This window comes from Takifugu rubripes, chromosome 11 (genome assembly GCF_901000725.2).
Source record: "Takifugu rubripes chromosome 11, fTakRub1.2, whole genome shotgun sequence".
NCBI lineage: Eukaryota > Metazoa > Chordata > Actinopteri > Tetraodontiformes > Tetraodontidae > Takifugu > Takifugu rubripes.
The window spans coordinates 9,021,723-9,043,570 of record NC_042295.1 but is presented as its reverse complement, the minus strand read 5'-3'; the positions used below and the strand labels follow the sequence as shown (position 1 = coordinate 9,043,570).

The window sequence follows — 21,848 nt, the reverse complement described above, 5'->3', positions numbered from 1 at the left end:
ATTATCATTGCTCGTCCTTGAGGGCTTCCTGATTAAATCACAAAGGCTCGATGACGTCACGCGATCTTTAAGTCATGTTTTGGATTAGGGAGGGCGATCTGGAGTGACGGGGAGAGGAGGGAGCTGGATGAGTCACTGATGAGTGCCTCCACTGAGTGGTCAGATAATTCAGGTACAAAACGAGACACGGGCACCGAGCGACCGTCTAATGGCACTCAAATAAAATGACTTATTGAGAACTCGCAAAATACACCTTTTAGTAAGATTAAATATTATTGATGCTTTGTCCTCCCCCTTCTTCCTGAGAGGCCGGTGCTAATCGATGACCAGTCCCGCTTCCGACCGTTACAACCATGACGAAGAACCAAACATGTGTCTCTGCCAGATCGGGGCTCAGTCTTGGGGGTGGAAGCATTACAGAGAAATTGGAGGTGAATCAGTCAGAATTTATTTTCCATTCTTAGTGAAGTCACACTGGTAGTTTTTGTCACGTACTCACTCAGAGAAGATTGTTCTGGATCTCCAGGACCAGAGCTACCAAAATATTCTAAATCCCCATTTTTGTTTAGGTTAAATTACAAAGCAACACCACAACTGTAAAGATCTTTTTTTTTTATATTCCCCCCACAAATAAAACCCAAATTGGTTGTGCAGATACAAAAACAGAAAAAAAGAAAAGACTAAAAAGTGCAACTTTTCACCTAACTGATATTACAAAAGAAACAGACAATGTATCGATATCTATTGTGGCCTACGCCAGTCTATCAAATCTGCTATAACTTCCGACCAAATTACTGTTGCATTAGAAAATGATTTCAATAAATGTTGCTGTTGGTACTCATCTTCTGAAAATACTGGCAATCTTTAGAAAAAAATCATAATATAATTTGTTCTTCAGAAGACTTTGTCAGGGCAGATTTAGTGGTGAAACAACGCCCTCTTGAGCTGAAGGCCGAGAATTGGGTAGTCACAAAGTTCAAAAATAACTTTTAGAAACTTTCTGCTTGAGAGCAGTGACACTCAAATTTCAAACGTGTATGAAATCACATCCTGGCATCTTATCAAGGCCTCTTTTTGCACCCCGATTGGAGTGTGCAGGTCTGAAACCTGGAAGTTCAGCACATCAATGTCCGATGCTCCAAACGTGGCTTCCACTTTTACGTTCTCGTGCATGTCAAACTCAACCTTCTTGCCGGTCATGGAGAGGAGACATCGGAGGAAATTCTCCCTCAGCTGTGAACGGGCTTTTTGTTCTCTCTGCAGCTGCTCGGCGTCAGCATCTGAAGGGATGGAAGTGGGGATGCTGGTGCGGCACAGAGCGATGAAGCGGGGCGAGTTGGGGTCAAATCCACGACTGTTGGGGTCGGGACCTTTTGGGAGGCGGATCACCGACACTGGCACTGCCATGCTGGCGTTTTATATTTCTGAAAGAGTTTTTTCAAAAGCATCAATTAATGCATTATTGAAACATTCAAGATGTTAAGCATGACAAATTTGAATGCATGCTATCACTTTTTAAGATGTGAAAAGATGTTAATTTCACACTAAATAGCTGCATGAGATGAATATACAGGTCATTTGAAACAAACAATTGTTAAATGAAGGACTTATAATTCAATAATCGTTAAAAAAAAAACTTGGTTCCAATTTAGCATTGTTGTTTCAGGGGTTTAGAATGTTTTAGCGTGAGTACCAAAAGATTGCGACAATGATTTTTTCCAACTCATTAAATGATAGTGATACGATTGGAAGTCAGTGATGCTTTTTAATAAAACGTAACATTAAATGATAAATAAAAAAATTGATGAAGCTACACTCATTCCTCTAATCGTTGAGCACTGTGTGCGTGTTAGCAATAACACACTATATCCATGTTTTACAACTCAGCAAGATCAATTCATTTAAAAATAACTGCCATTTGTAAAAATAAGAATAATATATATATTTTTTTTAATATACTGACCGATTTTACCAACGTTTCCCTCCAGTGTACAACAGCAGTTAGCAGTAAGGACTTCCTCTTCTTCTTCGCTGGATATAATTGGTGGACTGATGCACACAATATCGCCTCCTGTGGACTGGAGTGTAACATGAAATGTGGGGGTCAACTTCATTCTGAATTCGAATTCGAGAAATACAAGCTTTGATACAGTAAAGAACTCACTGCGCGCTGTAAAAAAAATAAATATATGAAGATTTAGAATTTATATTATTAAAAGAGTAAAATGAGTTAAACAGATGCCATATACATTTCAAATGTAACAACTCCTGCAAGAGGCCTGCAAGATCTCAGATAAATCTTTGCCAAATTCTTTTGTCCATGGTGAAAACTCATTTTATGATCTGAAAAATTAAATGCAGATAAAAGTGAATGCTGTGTTGTTGGATGGTAGAAGCAAAAATTCAGGGATGAATACTTCCTCATACATAATTTTCATATTCCAGTCTAGTTTGCCAACAGAACTCCTCAAAGTAACAAATGAAATTTGTTGAGAGTGTCAGTGCTGTCGTCTCGTAATTTGCTCGGGTGGTGGTTCTCATTCGGTTATCAGCAATTCCTGGCAGCCCTCATGACAGGTGGCATCTCTCGCCTTAACGCGTACCACCTTAGGAGTAGACTTGGACTTCCTTTATTGTCCTTGCACAATGATATTAAAGACAATGAAATTTGGAAACAAATGTATTTGCATTTGCTTCCAGAGTTGTAAAATATAAATTAACACATAAATATACAACACAAAAACATGAAAACACAGGTAAAAATTGTAATGAACATAAAGGCAGATTGTGTGCAACTCATTTAGAGAACTTTATAAGTCCTCCCGTATTGCAAACATTACAGACGGCTGGAATACGCTTGACCAAGGGAGATATTGAGCTAAACTGCTAATATTTATGTAACAGGGCCTTTGTGTCATAATATGTTATGGGGCGTTTAATTACACAAAATATGGTCTATACAGAATTTCCGGTGTCCTGCATTTCTTCTTCTGTGGTGTCCCCTATAAAAGTGATGGTGATCCTTCCGCCTCTCCCCTTTTGCAATATACTCTCATGGGAGAGGAACGGAAGTGGGTTGCTAACTGTTTATTCGTATTTTTATTTGTTGCTGCCAGAATAAAAAGAGAATCCTGGACACGAGAGTCTCAGTAAAACACAACGCAGAGTTCCACCAGGTACACCTGGTGCCGTTCAACCCGTCCGGACTCTGGCTGCGCCAGCTGTGTACTGTCACGGGATTCTCCATGGAGTGAACTGTACTGTTTTTGATCGTCAGTGGGTCACCAAGAGTTCACGCAGAGTTCCACCAGTTACATTTACTCAAAACAAAAAAAATGTTAAAAATGCAAAAAAAAAATAGTAAAATGGAAAAAGAGGAGGTGTAACTTGTGCACGGATCACTATCATCCAACACTGATTTTGACTCAATTGACCACTGGATTTGGGAGCTATTGAGTTAAAATACTAATATTTACAGTTAAAAAAATATTGAAAATGCAAAAACTATTAAAATGCATTAAAAAAAGGCATCAATTGTGACAGATCTACAAATATGAACTGGGACATTGATGGCAAACATTACACGCCCCATATTTGAGGCCACAGTTAACAAAATTGAAATGTCATGAAGGTCTCACTTATTTATGACACGTGTAGTTTCAGCAGTGGAAACAACAGAAATTAAACGTACGAATAACATAAAATGACTATCAGCAGAGAACTACACAGCATAAAGGATAAACTGAGGTAAATAAGAAAAACCAGGCTGGTATTTCAATGGAAAGACTCATTTCTGTGCGGATTTGCAACCACTGATAATATATAACTAAATAACTTCAATGGCACAACACACACTGATCTTAATACCACACTGTAACAGCAAATATGCCGTGCTGAATGTCAGTCTGATTCAACTTACCTTCTTATGGACACACATGTGAATTTAAATGACAAACAGCAGGCTGAGAAAAGTCTAAAAGAACGGAACTGGATAAAACCAAAAAAGGAACTTTTTCATCCCCTCCCTGTGCCACTGTGTATTTTTCTTTCTCTGTCAGTGTGTTGTAAAGTGTCACACAACAAAAGAATGAGAAAAAATCCACCCACACTTGTAAAATACCAAATCCCATCTGGTCAGATCCTGTTAAGGCCAATGCAGGACTTGGGCCAACTAAGCATGAGTGAAACTTTTGGGTTCCCCCTCACAGCTATCCAAGGTAGTTTTCTTTGTCAACTGGACAGTGTTTCTTCTATTGAAGACGTTTCGCCTTCTATCCAGAAGGCTTCTTCAGTTCTGAGCTCGCTGGGTGTGTTGGGTGCAATTTGGACCCAAAAGCAGAACTCTGGAAAGCTGGGACCGTTGGTAGTGACCTTTATTAGTGCATGGGCAAACAGGAACTCAGGCAGACAAGGAAACAGTTTATTCTTCAGGCTCCGGGCGCAAAAAAAGTCTATGGGTTTCAGACTCGGGGATTGGGTTGAGCAGAGCCAGAATGCAGAACCAAGGGGGAGGACGTGAACCCTCGGAACCGTACAGTTCCGTTTACAGCGGGCAGGAGTGACAGAAAGGGGCTTGCAGGAGATGAGGCCGACAATGTAGCAGAGCAGACTGGGGATGAGCAGTAGCGAGGTCAGGACCAGGTGAGCAGACGGGAACCAGAAACACTGAGGCAGAAGTCGTGGTCAGGGACAGAAGGCTGGTGAGTTTACCGGGGGACAGGCAGGTCAGAGGCAAACAGGTTCAGCAACAGGAGGTCAGGCAGGTAAGAAGTGCTGGTGAGTCTTGCATGGAAACACCGAAGAACAATCCGGCAAATAGTGAGAGGCTTGCTTATAAGCAGGGCTGATTGGGAATCGGCTGCAGCTGTGCTTGCAGGTGCGTGGAGTTGGGCTGACAGGGTGGGAGTGGCTGGCAGGTAGAGTGAAGCAGAGGCAGGGAGAGTGGAAAATTACTGAGGCAGAGGGACAGGAGGGAACTGGGGAAATGGAGCTGTGACACTGGGGACCAAGCTTGAAAATATAGCCCTTGTGGACCATTGGCATATAGGGCTATATTTTCAAGCTCGGTCCCCAGAACAGAAGAAGCCTTCTGGATAGAAGGCGAAACGTCTTTAAGAGAAGAAACACAGTCCAGTTAACAGAGAAAACTACCTTGGATAACGATGACGTGGGTGATTAAGAATCTACAGGGACTCCCTGACAGCTGTGACAATGCATTAACGGTCACACAACCAGAAATTTCCCATTCCGTGCTGCTCTGTCATGACAAAACAAGCCGTTAAACCCAGGCTATTTTCCGGACTGTGAATTAAAGGGAGGTACTGCCATAGGAATAAGTACAGTAAGGTTGCAATAAGTCCAGGTGTGAAATATCCTCGCTACTAAATCTTCCACAGTCAACTGTTTGCTGTCAACAGATGCTGAGTTGCCTGTTCCACAGAGGCTGCCAACACCCTGCAGGGTCGATTGCTACACACCTGCAAAATTCATGTGACCCTCATGTTAGTTCCAGAAAACTCTGTAGAGAGCTGTAGAACTGGTTTCCTTGGCCATTTCCAAACCTCCCTTCACCAACACGATGCAGAGCTTCTGGTGAAACGGTGTAATAGACTTTTGAGCTGCAGAAATGCTGGGATTTTATTTCTCCCAGCAGGTGAGTAATGAACACGATGGTGTGAATCTTGCTCCCGAGGGCAGCTGCTATGATGTCAGAGGCATCCTTTTTGTGCTCTCAGGGCCAGCTCTCTCCACCACTTGTCCAGGAATCTGGGAGCTTAAACGGGAGCCTGTTCCTGGAGAGAGAGCTAACCTCAAAATAGGCAGGCTACACACAGCCTTCCTTTGTATTCATTTAAGGAGTTCACTTGGAATAACTGAAATGAAATGTGAAGAGTGTACTATTACTATAAGTATCAGCAGAGATTAACTACACAGCATAAAGAATAAAGTGAGCTAAATAAGATAAACTATGCTGATATTCCAATGAAAAGACTAATTTCTGTGCAGATTTGCAAGCATCAAGAATATATATTATAAATAAACTGTGACTAAGACTACCAGGATGGGAGCTTCTCTATGCAGCCTCTTCCTGTATTTCCCTGAAGATGATCCCCCATTGGCCCAAACCGACATAGAGTCACCACCCCCACACAGGATCTGTGCAGCTCATTCAGAACTTTGGGGTCATAAACACCTCTGACGAATACTCTTACCCAACTAATCAGGGTGTTCAGACATCTGGCTGAAAGAATAGTTCTGGTTAACCGAAATTCCTTTCATATTGGAATGACAGAGAACTTTTATGAACAATAAATGAAGCAGATTCGTTTTTCTAAACGTGTCATAATATGTATCTTGCTATAGCTCTGTCTCCGACCTGGTATGTGTTCAATATTAAGCACCGTGACATCTTTAAAGCACGTCTGTCTGCTGGATTTCGCTTCTTCAACACAGTGGTAAACACAATGCGGAAAGATACTTTTGTTTGCTTTTCCCTCCATGTACAGCGTTAATAGGGTTAACCCTACCCCATGCAGAACATCTTATTTTATTCACTAAAAAAGTTCAAAAGGGTTTTCGTTCGCCCGATATGAGATAATACATGTCACCACAGCGCCCCGGCGCGACCACAAGGATGATCTTTTATTCCGGGGAATGGGGAGAGAGGAGAGAGATGGGGCGGGTGTAAAACGCTGGATTTTTTCCCCTTGAAATAGAAGTCTTATCTTGACTGAAGCGAGAAGTTGCTCTGATGTCTGCACGGTGCGCGCTGGGATTCGGTACGGGATGGATGGATTGATTGGAATTACTTTATTGATGACACCATGATAATTTCATTGTATTTTTAGTTGGGCTGGTTTCCACACTACTGGGTGCACTATCTGGTAAGTAGGTTTTAATCCGCCTGCCACCCGCCCGCCCGCCCGCCCGTCTGTCTGCTGCCCGTCTGTCTGCTGCCCGCCCGCACGCCCGTCTGTCTGCTGCCCGCCCGCCCGTCTGTCTGTCTGTCTGTCTGTCTGTCTGTCTGTCTGTCTGTCTGCTGCTGCCTGCTGCCTGCCTGCCCGCCCGCCCGCCCGTCTGTCTGTCTGTCTGTCTGTCTGCTGCCCGCCCGCCCGTCTGTCTGCTGCCCGCCCGCCCGCCCGTCTGTCTGTCTGTCTGTCTGTCTGCTGCCCGCCCGCCCGTCTGTCTGCTGCCCGCCCGCCCGCCGGTCTGTCTGCTGCCTGCCCGCCCGCCCGCCCGTCTGTCTGTCTGTCTGTCTGTCTGTCTGTCTGTCTGTCTGTCTGTCTGCTGCCCGCCCGCCCGTCTGTCTGCTGCCCGCCCGCCCGCCGGTCTGTCTGCTGCCTGCCCGCCCGCCCGTCTGTCTGTCTGTCTGTCTGCTGCCTGGTGCCTGCCTGCCCGCCCGCCCGTCTGTCTGTCTGTCTGTCTGCTGCCTGGTGCCTGCCTGCCCGCCCGCCCGTCTGTCTGTCTGTCTGCTGCCCGCCCGCCCGCCGGTCTGTCTGCTGCCTGCCCGCCCGCCCGTCTGTCTGTCTGTCTGTCTGCTGCCTGCTGCCTGCCTGCCCGCCCGCCCGTCTGTCTGTCTGTCTGCTGCCTGCCTGCCTGCCCGCCTGTCCATCTAGTCTACAAATGGCTTCTTTGTATGATGGTTTGGTGTGACTAAAGGGTGATATTACCATCACCAGACCGTAGCACAGCTCCTACAAATATCTGAGCATACACCTGGATAATAAGCTGATGTGGAAAACAAGGTAGGAGCAATCTGTCCCAAAGTGTCGCAGAGGCCACAGTTCCTCTTGCACTGTAGGTAGAACGAGGTGTCTGTTCAATCACTCATATCAGTGCTCTGGCTGCATGGTGTGGAGAGCGCACGTGGAGATGGAAACATGGAGAGTCCAGTCTAAGGCCCAAATCAACCAACTTGTAAAAATCTTGGTCGTCCCATTTCCATACTTTCCAGTAAACTGCAAGTAGATAAACACAAAAAAATGATCTGACTCATAGACTCCACCTTGAATGTCGCCTCCTGTCCCAGGCAGACGTTTCAGAATTCCCCTGAACTCACACAACCAGTTATAATGTTGTCCAAAATAGGCCGCCTAGGATGGACGTTTATTCGGCATAGCTTTAAAAAAAAAAACTTCAATAAAGACTGCTTTTTAATTTTAATGATAGGTTAATGACAGACGGTTGAGAATCATATCACTGAAGGTTTTTGTTTGTTTGCTTGCTTGCTTGTTTTTTAAATGTTTGACATATTTATAAACTGATACTAAAGTCAAAGACTAATTTCCTAGCGGGACAATAAGGTCGATCTATTCTACTACTCGTCAATTATATGTCTCCTTCTCCATGTATGTAAATGAATCTTTTTGGTCAGTACTCCCATCTGTCATGTTTGCAGTGCCGGCCCAGGGCAGAAGCGTGCATACTGGATCACAACACAGGTGAGTAACACTTCAAACTTTTATTTTTTAATGGCTGCTGATGCATCACTCAGGAAAGAAGGAATTTTCCTTTTATCTACATATGTGCATGTGTGGATTTGTATATATAGTATTAACACACCCACACACATACTGTCTGTCTGGAAGTCCTACAGGGTCTTAGGACAGTTTTTCCACTTTCCACTTTGACCTCAGTCTCCAAACTTATCAAAGATGTTCCTAAAGACTATGTCAGCTGCTTTGTTTCATATTACATTCTCCTGTGCTGGATTGCATCAGGGCCTTTTTGCGCAGCCTGTGATGTGTGTGTGAATGATTCAGTGTGATTGAGTTTGTGTAAGTGCACGGATCATTCTCATCGTTAAGGGAAACCTTCATGAGTCACATCTGCTGTCCTGCAGCTGATTATGCCTACATACCTTTTAGTCCCTGGGGACTGCAGGCTATTCTAGTTTCCTCCAATATTCAAGACCTTTGGTGTAAATGAGTGTGATTGTTTGGATCTAAAAACAGGTCACTGTTTTAGGATTTTCTCCTATCAAACATTTTGTGCCAAAGACGATATGACTTTAGATGCTTCCTGAAACTGTCGCAGTTTACACATTACCTGTATCTGTGACAAACCAAAAATGTGTTGAACATGCTCAGCTCAAGCATACAGAAGGCCAGTGATTTAAATATATGGGAGACTTTTTTTTTAACAAAAAACGTACAAAATGTTTAAAACATGTACTGTACAGTACCTTTTGATCTTTGTGTCAAACCTTGTCTCGCTTAAGTACAAGAGTGGATAAAGTCCATCAGAGGGCAGTATTGCAAAAGATAAATCATTAAGATTAAGATTAAGATTAAGATGAACTTTATTCATCCCCGTGGGGAAATTGAATTATAGTAGCAGCGTATGCAGAGTAAAGAGACAGAAAAAAAAAATACAGATAAGATTAGAATGTTATAAGCATATATACAGCATATATTGTAAGCATATATATATAATATATACATAATATAATATATACATATTATAGGCATTATAAGCATATATACATAAATATAGAATAAATTAGAAATAAAATTACAACACGAACATTACACAGTTATTGTTATTGGCTGGGTTAGGATGAGTTATACAGTTTGATGGCAGACGGCAGGAATGATTTCCTGTACCGTTCCTTGGAGCAGCGAGGCTGCAGGAGTCTGTTGCTGAAGCTGCTCCTCAGTTTGTCCACTGTGTTATGGAGGGGGTGGGAGGGACTGTCTATGATTGTCAGCAGTTTCAACACCATCCTGTCCCTCACCACCTCGTCCAAGTTATCAAGTCTACAGCCAACAACAGACCCTGCCTTTCTAATGGGTTTGTTGAGTCTGTGGTGCTAGCCATGACAGACTGGTAGAACATGTGGAGCATCCTGCTGCAAACACTGAAGGACCTGAGTCTCCTGAGGAACTAGAGTCTGCTCATGGCCTTCTTGTAAACAGCATCGGCGTTTGTGGACCACTCCAGTTTATTGTCCAGCTGGACACCCAGGAACCTGTAAGATGAGACTATTTCCACATCTTTCCCACTAATGCAGACTGGGGAGGGTGGGGACTTGCTTTTACTGAAATCCACCACCATCTCCTTCGTCTTGGTCACGTTGAGCTGCAGAAGGTTCTCCCTGCTCCACCTGACAAAACTCTCCACAAGGTCCCTGTATTCATCCTCCTGTCCATTCTCCACACACCCGACTATGACTGTGTCATCCGAGTACTTCTGGAGATGACATGTCTCAGAGTGGTACTGGAAGTCAGCTGTGTAGGTGGTGAACAGGAATGGGGAGAGCACAGTTCCTTGAGGAGCTCCTGTGTTGCTCATCAGGGGGTCGGACACACAGCTCCGCAGTCTCACAAACTGTGGCCGACCTGTCAGGTAGTCCTCGATCCAAGAAACAAGGGGAGCATCCATCTGCATCTTCTCCAACTTAGCCCTCAGCAGTCTTGGCTGAATGGTGTTGAAGAGAAGTCGAAGAACATGACCCGCACTGTGGTGTTTAGTCTGTCCAAGGAGGAGTAAGCCCTCTGCAGCAGGTATATCACTGCGTCATCAACCCCCACCTTGGGCTGATAGGCAAACTGCAGAGGGTCCTGAAAGGGGCTCACCAGAGGTCTGAGGTGTGACAGCACCAGCCGCTCCATGACCTTCATAATGTGGGAGGTCAGTGCTATTGGCCTGTAGTCACTCGGTGCCACAGGATGGGTCTTCTTTGGCACCGGGACCAGGCAGGATGTCTTCCAAAGCACTGGGATCCTCTGAAGATGAAGGCTCTGGTTAAACAGGTGCTGCAGTATTCCACACAGCTGCCTGGAGCAGTTCCTCAGCACTCGTGGGCTGATGCCGTCCGGTCCGGCAGCCTTCCTCTGGTTGAGCCTCTCCAGCTCTCTCCTCACCTGGCCAGACGTGAAGGATAGTCCTGTTGGGGGGATGGGTGACATGCTGGGATCCATGTAGGGTGTCAGCAGGGGGGAGGGGGAAGAAGTTGGCAGAGGTGTTAGGGGCTCTGGGAGGTGTGAAGGGGACCCATTGTTATCCAGAGGAATATTGGGACAGCTGGGGGAGGGGGAGCTAGAATCAAACCTGTTGAAAAACTGGTTCAACTCATTAGCTTGGTCCACGTTCCCATCAGCTGAGCGTATTCCTTTCTTCTGGAAGCCAGTGATTGTTCTCATCCCACTCCAAACATCCCTGGTCTGGTTCCTCTCCAGTCTCTCCTCCAGCTTCTTCCTGTAGGCGTCCTTGCTCTCCTTCATATGCGTTTCAGTTCCTTCTGAACACTCCTGAGCTCAGCCGGGTCCCCAGCAGTGAAGGCCCTCTTCTTCTTGTTCAAAAGGGCCTTCAGGTCACTTGTCACCCATGGTTTGTTGTTTGGGTAACAGGGTACCTTCTTGGTGGGGACGGAGTTCTCAGTGCAGAACTTGATGTAGTCGGAAACACAGTCTGTCAGTCCATCCAGGTCCTCACCATGTGGTTCACAGAGAGCAGACCAGTTGGTGGTCTCCAGGGCATCCCGCAGACAGTCCATGGCACCATCAGACCATTTCATAACAGTCCTCACAGTGACTGATTGCTGCTGAACCACAGGTGTGTATGATGGGGAGAGCAGCACGAGATTATGGTCAGACTTGCCTCGTGGAGGGAGTGCAGTGGAGGTGTATGCACTGGTGACATTAGCATACAGTAGATCCAAAGTCTTCCTGTCTCTCGTGCTGCACTGGACATACTGGTGGAATGTGGGGAGAGTCCCCTTAAGGGAGGCATGATTGAAGTCACCTGTGATGAGGATGAAGGCTCCGGGATGTTTAGTGTGCAGGTCAGCCGTGACAGAGTGAATGACGTCACAGGCCGTGTCCGCTTTACCGGTCGGAGGAATATAAACGGTGATGGCGATGACGTTAGTAAACTCCCGTGGCAAATAGTATGGACGGAGTCCGACAGCAATAAGTTCCACGTCTGGACTGCGCACGCGCTCCTTGACGTGAATATGCTCCGGATTGCACCACCTGTTGCTAAGGAACACGGCCAGTCCCCCTCCTTTCTTCTTACCGGCCGCGGTGGTGTCTCGGTCCGCTCGCACAGTGGTGAAACCAGCGATCGTCACATTAGAGTCCGGTATCAGTCCATGGAGCCATGTCTCCGTGAAACACATGATACTGGCCTCTCTGGACTCCCGCTGGGTCCGTGTGAGCGCCTCCAGCTCGTCCATCTTATTTGCCAGGGACCTGACATTCCCCGTTATGACCGCGGGGACGCAGGGTTTAAAACGTCGCCTCTTCATCCTCTGTTTAACTCCAGCCTTAGTCCCTCGTTGTTTCCTCCTCACCTCCTTAGGGATTTGGGGCTTCTCTCCGACCACGAAGGATGGTGGTCTTAGAGCCATCAGCTGGTCTCGTGTATAGACAATACCGCTCCGCTTCTCGGCACAGCTGATGGGGGCCGCGAATAACCCAAGCACCGCAAAACAGAGAAAAAAGTATTCGAGCCTCCAGAACATGGTGTCTGAATACTCCAGTTGAAAATGGAAAGAAAGAAAGAAAATCCAAATAGAAAAGAATGTAAACAAGTATAGAAAACACTACGAAAGTTTAAAGAAGAACAATTAAGTTTAGGGAGCTGCTACTACTGGCTGCCGCCTGAGACAGCGCCATTTTGCAAATTTGACATGCTTCCTGTGTATGTACTGTATCTGTAGAACTACCATATTGAGTAGATTCTGTATGCAATAGGCATAACTGGATTATCTGACTCCCTGCAGGCTGGAGACGTGTATACAGTCACAGTCTGACCATGGAGCGCTTGTGTGCTGTGAGGATGGTCTTCATGGTGGGGCAGAGCTGTCATGTTGTGGACTGCGAGCTTTCGATCCTACAGCTGCCACCTGTTGTAAAGTGGACCTTGGGAATGACGTTAGAGGTACCAGGATTTGTTTTCAAGGTTTCCTAAAGGAAATGAAAAGGGGAAGAAAGCAAAAGACCAAACCACTGACTACTGATTTATGGTTGATTTGTGATAATCACCTCCGCTGAGCGAATGGATTTTGAGAAGTTACATCTACTCTTCTAAAGTCTTCCCTGGTCTATGTCTTTTTTGTTTGACAGCAAATCTGACGGAAGGTCTCAGCCAGATCACATCATCTTGCTGTGGTTTACAGGCCTATCACACTCTCAGTGAAATCTGCTGTGAGGGAACTGTTGTAACCAAACCTGCCATGAAAGCCAGATGTTGTGGCAAAGGTTAGTAGGTCTTGATGTCATTGATTAGATTAGATTACATTAGATTACATTAGATTAAATCAGACTAGAAGAACTTCCCTTTGCAGTTTGGAATGGAATCATGACCACTTTCATTTTCCCATATAATACCCAGTTTGCAGCAACCTTATGGAAGTAATTGCAATATTCTTCAAGATATCAGGTAGGTGCAGTTTGGATGAGTCAGCATATAAACTGTGTAATAGGAACACAGTGAGCATTCACTATTGAAGCGTTATTAGTCTGCAGTGTTGAAACAGGAACCACACAGTAGGTAGAGTGTAATCGTGTGTAAAGCTTCCACATTCATAAATATGTAAATGCTGTTGACCATCAACTGTGAAACTGTGACTGCTTGTGAACATGTGAGCAAAAACTAACACAACTGTTTGGAATGGAATCATGACCACTTTCATTTTCTCATATAATACCCAGTTTGCAGCAACCTTATGGAAGTAATTGCAATATTCTTCAAGTTTGAAGTTGGGGAAAATAGCATTTGCTAAGAGCTTTTATCTGCTATGCAAAATGTGATGATAATGCGTCTCTTTCCCTCAGAGGCCATTGATGCAGACCTGCAGCTGTGTTGTGGTCCCAACAGCACCATCCTGAACAGAATCTCCAGTCATCACCGCTGCTGTGGATATAAGCAGTACAACACTCAGACTCACACATGTGATGAGATTAATGGCAGTCTTGAGATATCAGCTAAGATATCAGGTAGGTGCAGTTTGAATGAGTCGCGTGAGTCTGAACTCTTACAGGTTGCAGAAACTTGAAGAAGAGTATTGGGCAACCAATGAAGGAAAAATGAGGAGAACGCTTTTCTTTAACCATGCGCTTCAAGAAGAAAGTCAAAATATAACGTCGAGAATAAAGTCGACATGTTGAAATCATGAAAGGAACATTTAAATAACCCCCCCCCCCCCCCCCCCCCCCCCTCATATTTTGACTTTATTCTGGTTAATTTTGACTTTTCCTCAAAGTGCATGATGGAAAAATCTAGCTCCTCTCATTTTTTTCCTAACGGGAGGCCCTGATACTGTTACCATAGCAACCGTTTTTGGAGAAATACTGTTTTGCTATCCTGGAGTTGTCAGTGTCACAACAGTAGGATAAAACAAAGCATAATACAGCCCCTGCTGCTCCAGTTTATTAATGCACCTCAGAGTAAACTTTCCCAGAGAGGCTGAGCTGTGTAATACCTGTGTAATACCTGTGTAATACCTGTGTAATACCTGTGTAATAGGAACACAGTGAGCATTCACTGTTGAACAGTTATTAGTCTGCAGTGTTGAAACAGGAACCACACAGTAGGTAGAGTGGAATCGTGTGTAAAGCTTCCACATTCATGAATATGTAAATGCTGTTGACCATCAACTGTGAAACTGTGACTGCTTGTGAACATGTGAGCAAAAACTAACACAACTGTTTGGAATGGAATCATGACCACTTTCATTTTCTCATGTAATACCCAGTTTGCAGCAACCTTATGGAAGTAATTGCAATATTCTTCAAGTTTGAAGTTGGGGAAAATGGCATTTGCTAAGAGCTTTTATCTGCTATGCAAAATGTGATGATAATGCATCTCTTTCCCTCAGAGGCCATTGATGCAGACCTGCAGCTGTGTTGTGGTCCCAACAGCACCATCCTGAACAGAATCTCCAGTCATCACCGCTGCTGTGGATATAAGCAGTACAACACTCAGACTCACACATGTGATGAGATTAATGGCAGTCTTGAGATATCAGCTAAGATATCAGGTAGGTGCAGTTTGAATGAGTCGCGTGAGTCTGAACTCTTACAGGTTGCAGCAACTTGAAGAAGAGTATTGGGCAACCCATGAAGAAAAAATGAGGAGAACGCTTTTCTTTAACCATGCGCTTCAAGAATAAAGTCGACATGTTGAAATCATGAAAGGAACATTTAAATAACCACCCCCCCCCTCATATTTTGACTTTATTCTGGTTAATTTTGACTTTTTCTCAAAGTGCATGATGGAAAAATCTAGCTCCTCTCATTTTTTTCCTAATGGGAGGCCCTGATACTGTTACTATAGCAACCATTTCTGGAGAAATACTGTTTTGCTATCCTGGAGTTGTAAGTGTCACAACAGTAGGATAAAACAAAGCATAATACAGCCCCTGCTGCTCCAGTTCATTAATGCACCTCAGAGTAAACTTTCCCAGAGAGGCTGAGCTGTGTAATACCTGTGTAATACCTGTGTAATACCTGTGTAATAGGAACACAGTGAGCATTCACTATTGAACAGTTATTAGTCTGCAGTGTTGAAACAGGAACCACACAGTAGGTAGAGTGGAATCGTGTGTAAAGCTTCCACATTCATGAATATGTAAATGCTGTTGATCATCAACTGTGAAACTGTGACTGCTTGTGAACATGTGAGCAAAAACTAACACAACTGTGCTGATTTTGTGCTTGATGACTGTACGTTGACACTTGACAGCTCGCTGTGGAACAAAGACCTACAACACACACAGTCAACTCTGCTGTGAGTCGACTGTTGTGGCCAAGCCTTCAGCAAGGGCTAAATGCTGCGGCAACAGTGAGTCAGACAAAGGCAACTCAACATTGAAAGTTAATTGAAGGCTGAAAAGGATTCTTGTCTCATATTAAGCACCTCTCTTTCCCTCAGAGGCCATTGATGCAGACCTGCAACTGTGTTGTGGTCCCAACAGCACCATCCTGAACAGAACCTCCAGTCATCACCACTGCTGTGAATATAAGCAGTACAACACTCAGACTCACACATGTGATGAGATTAATGGCAGTCTTGAGATATCAGCTAAGATATCAGGTAGGTGCAGTTTGAATGAGTCGCGTGAGTCTGAACTCTTACAGGTTGCAGCAACTTGAAGAAGAGTATTGGGCAACCCATGAAGAAAAAAATGAGGAGAACGCTTTTCTTTAACCATGCGCTTCAAGAAGAAAGTCAAAATATAACGTTGAGAATAAAGTCGACATGTTGAAATCATGAAAGGAACATTTAAATAACCACCCCCCCCCCCTCATATTTTGACTTTATTCTGGTTAATTTTGACTTTTTCTCAAAGTGCATGATGGAAAAATCTAACTCCTCTCATTTTTTTCCTAACGGGAGGCCCTGATACTGTTACCGTAGCAACCGGTTTTGGAGAAATACTGTTTTGCTATCCTGGAGTTGTCAGTGTCACAACAGTAGGATAAAACAAAGCATAATACAGCCCCTGCTGCTCCAGTTCATTAATGCACCTCAGAGTAAACTTTCCCAGAGAGGCTGAGCTGTGTAATACCTGTGTAATACCTGTGTAATACCTGTGTAATAGGAACACAGTGAGCATTCACTATTGAACAGTTATTAGTCTGCAGTGTTGAAACAGGAACCACACAGTAGGTAGAGTGTAATCGTGTGTAAAGCTTCCACATTCATAAATATGTAAATGCTGTTGACCATCAACTGTGAAACTGTGACTGCTTGTGAACATGTGAGCAAAAACTAACACAACTGTGCTGATTTTGTGCTTGATGACTGTACGTTGACACTTGACAGCTCGCTGTGGAACAAAGACCTACAACACACACAGTCAACTCTGCTGTGAGTCGACTGTTGTGGCCAAGCCTTCAGCAAGGGCTAAATGCTGCGGCAACAGTGAGTCAGACAAAGGCAACTCAACATTGAAAGTTAATTGAAGGCTGAAAATGATTCTTGTCTCATATTAAGCACCTCTCTTTCCCTCAGAGGCCATTGATGCAGACCTGCAGCTGTGTTGTGGTCCCAACAGCACCATCCTGAACAGAACCTCCAGTCATCACCACTGCTGTGAATATAAGCAGTACAACACTCAGACTCACACATGTGATGAGATTAATGGCAGTCTTGAGATATCAGCTAAGATATCAGGTAGGTGCAGTTTGAATGAGTCGCGTGAGTCTGAACTCTTACAGGTTGCAGCAACTTGAAGAAGAGTATTGGGCAACCAATGAAGAAAAAAATGAGGAGAACGCTTTTCTTTAACCATGCGCTCCAAGAATAAAGTCAAAATATAACGTCGAGAATAAAGTCGACATGTTGAAATCATGAAAGGAACATTTAAATACCCCCCCCCATATTTTGACTTTATTCTGGTTAATTTTGACTTTTTCTCAAAGTGCATGATGGAAAAATCTAGCTCCTCTCATTTTTTTCCTACCGGGAGGCCTTGATACTGTTACCGTAGCAACCGGTTTTGGAAAAATACTGTTTGGCTTTCCTGGAGTTGTCAGTGTCACAACAGTAGGATAAAACAAAGCATAATACAGCCCCTGCTGCTCCAGTTTATTAATGCACCTCAGAGTAAACTTTCCCAGAGAGGCTGAGCTGTGTAATACCTGTGTAATACCTGTGTAATAGGAACACAGTGAGCATTCACTATTGAACAGTTATTTGTCTGCAGTGTTGAAACAGGAACCACACAGTAGGTAGAGTGTAATCGTGTGTAAAGCTTCCACATTCATAAATATGTAAGTGCTGTTGACCATCAACTGTGAAACTGTGACTGCTTGTGAACATGTGCGCAAAAACTAACACAACTGTGCTGATTTTGTGCTTGATGACTGTACGTTGACACTTGACAGTGTGAGGATGAAGTTTTGATCACCCGCGCTGTTCGTTCACTAGACTCAAAGTAACCACGCAAACAACAAGAGTGCCTTGCAAGGGAGAGTCGAGTAGCAGTTCAAGCTTCCTCTGTCAACTCCGTTCGTCTGCTGCTCGCTCACCTCTTTTATTGGTGCAAACAGAATGGGTGTCTAAACCGCGGTATTTTCCGTGTAGCGCTTTTCGTGTCTTATACTCACTCCGTTGCTTCTATGGTTTCTCTCTGAGTTGTTTTGGTGCCTTCTTCCCATCACTGGAGATGGTCGCCCTGGGAGGGACAAAGACCGGCCTTCCGTCAACTCGTGATGAAAGGTCTTTCGATTCGGACGTCTTTTGACTCCGGCTGTGCACAGACTTCGGCGTTCGGTCGTCCCACGGCGCTCCTCTCCAGGTCTTGGGATCCGGCTCGAAGGACCAAATTTTGTGAGGATGAAGTTTTGATCACCCGCGCTGTTCGTTCACTAGACTCAGAGTAACCACGCAAACAACAAGAGTGCCTTGCAAGGGAGAGTCGAGTAGCAGTTCAAGCTTCCTCTGTCAACTCCGTTCGTCTGCTGCTCGCTCATCTCTTTTATTGGTGCAAACAGAATGGGTGTCTAAACAGGATCTCGTAATTCATTGTCTTCTGACATCTTTAGAAACTTCTCTAATCTTGACCAACAGGATACATCTGGTTGCTGAGCTTGATTGTAAGCAGCTTCAGCACTTTTACGACACTCTCATGTTCTTCTTTTCCTATCAACATTCCTCAAACACTCAAAGTCTACATACAATAGCATAGAGCAAGATAATACTAATAACAACAACAATAATCCTTCTCACAACAGCTCGCTGTGGAACAAAGACCTACAACACACACAGTCAACTCTGCTGTCGGTCGACTGTTGTGGCCAAGCCTTCAGCAAGGGCTAAATGCTGCGGCAACAGTGAGTCAGACAAAGGCAACTCAACATTGAAGGTTAATTGAAGGCTGAAAATGATTCTTGTCTCATATTAAGCACCTCTCTTTCCCTCAGAGGCCATTGATGCAGACCTGCAACTGTGTTGTGGTCCCAACAGCACCATCCTGAACAGAACCTCCAGTCATCACCACTGCTGTGGATATAAGCAGTACCACAATTACACTCACACATGTGATGAGATTAATGGCAGTCTTGAGATATCAGCTAAGATATCAGGTAGGTGCAGTTTGAATGAGTCGCGTGAGTCTGAACTCTTACAGGTTGCAGCAACTTGAAGAAGAGTATTGGGCAACCCATGAAGAAAAAAATGAGGAGAACGCTTTTCTTTAACCATGCGCTTCAAGAAGAAAGTCAAAATATAACGTCGAGAATAAAGTCGACATGTTGAAATCATGAAAGGAACATTTAAATAACCCCCCCCCCCCCCCCCTCATATTTTGACTTTATTCTGGTTAATTTTGACTTTTTCTCAAAGTGCATGATGGAAAAATCTAACTCCTCTCATTTTTTTCCTAACGGGAGGCCCTGATACTGTTACTGTAGCAACCGGTTTTGGAGAAATACTGTTTTGCTATCTTGGAGTTGTCAGTGTCACAACAGTAGGATAAAACAAAGCATAATACAGCCCCTGCTGCTCCAGTTCATTAATGCACCTCAGAGTAAACTTTCCCAGAGAGGCTGAGCTGTGTAATACCTGTGTAATACCTGTGTAATACCTGTGTAATACCTGTGTAATAGGAACACAGTGAGCATTCACTATTGAACAGTTATTAGTCTGCAGTGTTGAAACAGGAACCACACAGTAGGTAGAGTGGAATCGTGTGTAAAGCTTCCACATTCATAAATATGTAAGTGCTGTCAACCATCAACTGTGAAACTGTGACTGCTTGTGAACATGTGAGCAAAAACTAACACAACTGTGCTGATTTTGTGCTTGATGACTGTACGTTGACACTTGACAGCTCGCTGTGGAACAAAGACCTACAACACACACAGTCAACTCTGCTGTCGGTCGACTGTTGTGGCCAAGCCTTCAGCGAGGGCTAAATGCTGCGGCAACAGTGAGTCAGACAAAGGCAACTCAACAGTGAAGGTTAATTGAAGGCTGAAAATGATTCTTGTCTCATATTAAGCACCTCTCTTTCCCTCAGAGGCCATTGATGCAGACCTGCAACTGTGTTGTGGTCCCAACAGCACCATCCTGAACAGAACCTCCAGTCATCACCGCTGCTGTGGATATAAGCAGTACCACAATTACACTCACACATGTGATGAGATTAATGGCAGTCTTGAGATATCAGCTAAGATATCAGGTAGGTGCAGTTTGAATGAGTCGCGTGAGTCTGAAGAGTATTGGGCAACCAATGAAGGAAAAAATGAGGAGAACGCTTTTCTTTAACCATGCGCTCCAAGAATAAAGTCAAAATATAACGTTGAGAATAAAGTCGACATGTTGAAATCATGAAAGGAACATTTAAATACCCTCCCCCCCCCCTCATATTTTGACTTTATTTTGGATAATTTTGACTTTTTCTCAAAGTGCATGATGGAAAAATCTAGCTCCTCTCATTTTTTTCCTAACGGGAGGCCCTGATACTGTTACCGTAGCAACCGGTTTTGGAGAAATACTGTTTGGCTTTCCTGGAGTTGTCAGTGTCACAACAGTAGGATAAAACAAAGCATAATTCAGCCCCTGCTGTCGTGGTTCGGTTTCTGGACGGCATCCGGGGGCAGGCCGATCTCTAAAGACGCATTAACAAGCACAGACTTAAGGCCGCCCCTCCTAGCAGCCGGTGCCGGATTGTTGTTCGTGTCTTTTGAACCAACCTCCAGCTCCCTGTGATTGCTAGCCCTTCGCATCGTTTATTCCTTCGCCGAGTGAGTTTCTTTAGTGCTTCGTCACTTCTTTCTGTTGTTTCTTTTCCCGTCAGTTTTTCCCATTTTTTAAGGTGATTTTTTGTTCGCCCTTTCAGTTGTTACTTTCTCGGAGTTTTGTTGTTACTTTGTTTGAAGGCCTTGGATACTTCGTTAATAAAGAACCTTTTGTTTGCACTCTGCGTCTGGGTCCTGGCCTCCTTAACCGTTCCGTAACACCTGCTGCTCCAGTTCATTAATGCACCTCAGAGTAAACTTTCACAGAGAAGTTGAGCTGTGTATTAACTGTGTAATAGGAACATAGTGAGCATTTGAACCACACAGTAACCATAAACTGTGTGAATTTTCTGACTTTTGTGGTGAACAAAAGCAACTTGAGGTCAGTATAACATCTCAGGTCTCAACAATTTCAATTACAGACAGAACATGCTGATGAGTTACGATTGTCAGTTGAAAATTACTCCAAAACAAAGTCACGCCCAGTAAACCACCTAATTTTAATAACAATGCTCCTAATTCTGCATTCCTCTGCATTGGCTGGTTGATATTTTTTGGGAATTTCCTGTTCTTGTGCGTGCACCTTACATATTTTGTGTCTTTTGTTGACAGGTTTGCCAAAAACCTCCACTGACATTATTTACAACCACCTAACGCAGGTTCCTTTTTTAAAATTTTCATGATTTATTCCTTTGTGCATTTTTAGTTTGCAGTTTATTTCCAGTTTAAGTGTTCTTGTATTTATTTACTATTTTCTTTTCTTTAAGGGATCCCTTCCAACCCTCAACAAACTGCAAATCATTTGGTGAGTGACAGTTGTAAGAAAAATTACGTGAACCTTTGGTCACAAAATGCATCCTCTAGTCACAGCAACAGACAAACAGTCTGCTTAAACTAATCCTACACATTTTTGTGTAGGATTTTTGAATTGTGTAGGATATTGAATGCTAAATATTTCTTAAGGAACAAACCTCTGGTACCTGTGTTTGTTTGAAGAAAATTGAAGATTTTTGCCTTAATCAAAATTGCTCTCTTGAGGTCATGCTGTGCACGTCTGAAGTGCAACTACAGGAAATGTTGCCTCTGGTTATTGCTGCCAAAGGAGGAGTCAACCAGTCATTAAATCCAAAGGTCCACGCAATTGTATGATAATTA

General features: G+C 44.1%; 2 protein-coding genes across 2 annotated transcripts; one reads left to right on the top strand and one right to left on the bottom strand.

The window, feature by feature from the left end:
- Positions 1-425: 425 nt before the first annotated feature.
- Positions 426-2,101, bottom strand: gemin7 (gem (nuclear organelle) associated protein 7). Its single transcript, XM_011608391.2, has 2 exons — positions 1,964-2,101; positions 426-1,424 (listed from the first exon to the last, which is right to left on the bottom strand). The coding sequence occupies exon 2, from the start codon at positions 1,405-1,407 to the stop codon at positions 1,021-1,023; it is 387 nt and encodes a 128-aa protein (XP_011606693.1). The 5' UTR covers positions 1,408-1,424; positions 1,964-2,101; the 3' UTR covers positions 426-1,020.
- Positions 2,102-6,733: 4,632 nt separating this feature from the next.
- LOC105419497 (uncharacterized) lies at positions 6,734-21,558 on the top strand. The gene is made up of 18 exons (XM_029843805.1): positions 6,734-6,779; positions 6,849-6,884; positions 8,399-8,441; positions 12,728-12,885; positions 13,071-13,205; positions 13,339-13,386; positions 13,782-13,943; positions 14,825-14,986; positions 15,691-15,789; positions 15,880-16,041; positions 16,774-16,872; positions 16,963-17,124; positions 18,687-18,785; positions 18,876-19,037; positions 19,784-19,882; positions 19,973-20,134; positions 21,306-21,352; positions 21,461-21,558. Exons 1-18 carry the CDS (start codon positions 6,752-6,754, stop codon positions 21,500-21,502), a joined length of 1,905 nt encoding a protein of 634 aa, XP_029699665.1. The 5' UTR covers positions 6,734-6,751; the 3' UTR covers positions 21,503-21,558.
- Positions 21,559-21,848: the final 290 nt, after the last annotated feature.

Excerpts from the sequence above, each read along its gene's own strand:
- gemin7 (XM_011608391.2), bottom strand. The coding sequence starts at position 1,407 with ATGGCAGTGCCAGTGTCGGTGATCCGCCTCCCAAAAGGTCCCGACCCC.
- LOC105419497 (XM_029843805.1), top strand. The coding sequence starts at position 6,752 with ATGTCTGCACGGTGCGCGCTGGGATTCG. Across the intron at positions 13,944-14,824 it reads GATATCAGCTAAGATATCAG|AGGCCATTGATGCAGACCTG; the intron begins GTAGGTGCAGTT and ends TCTTTCCCTCAG. Across the intron at positions 17,125-18,686 it reads GATATCAGCTAAGATATCAG|CTCGCTGTGGAACAAAGACC; the intron begins GTAGGTGCAGTT and ends TTCTCACAACAG.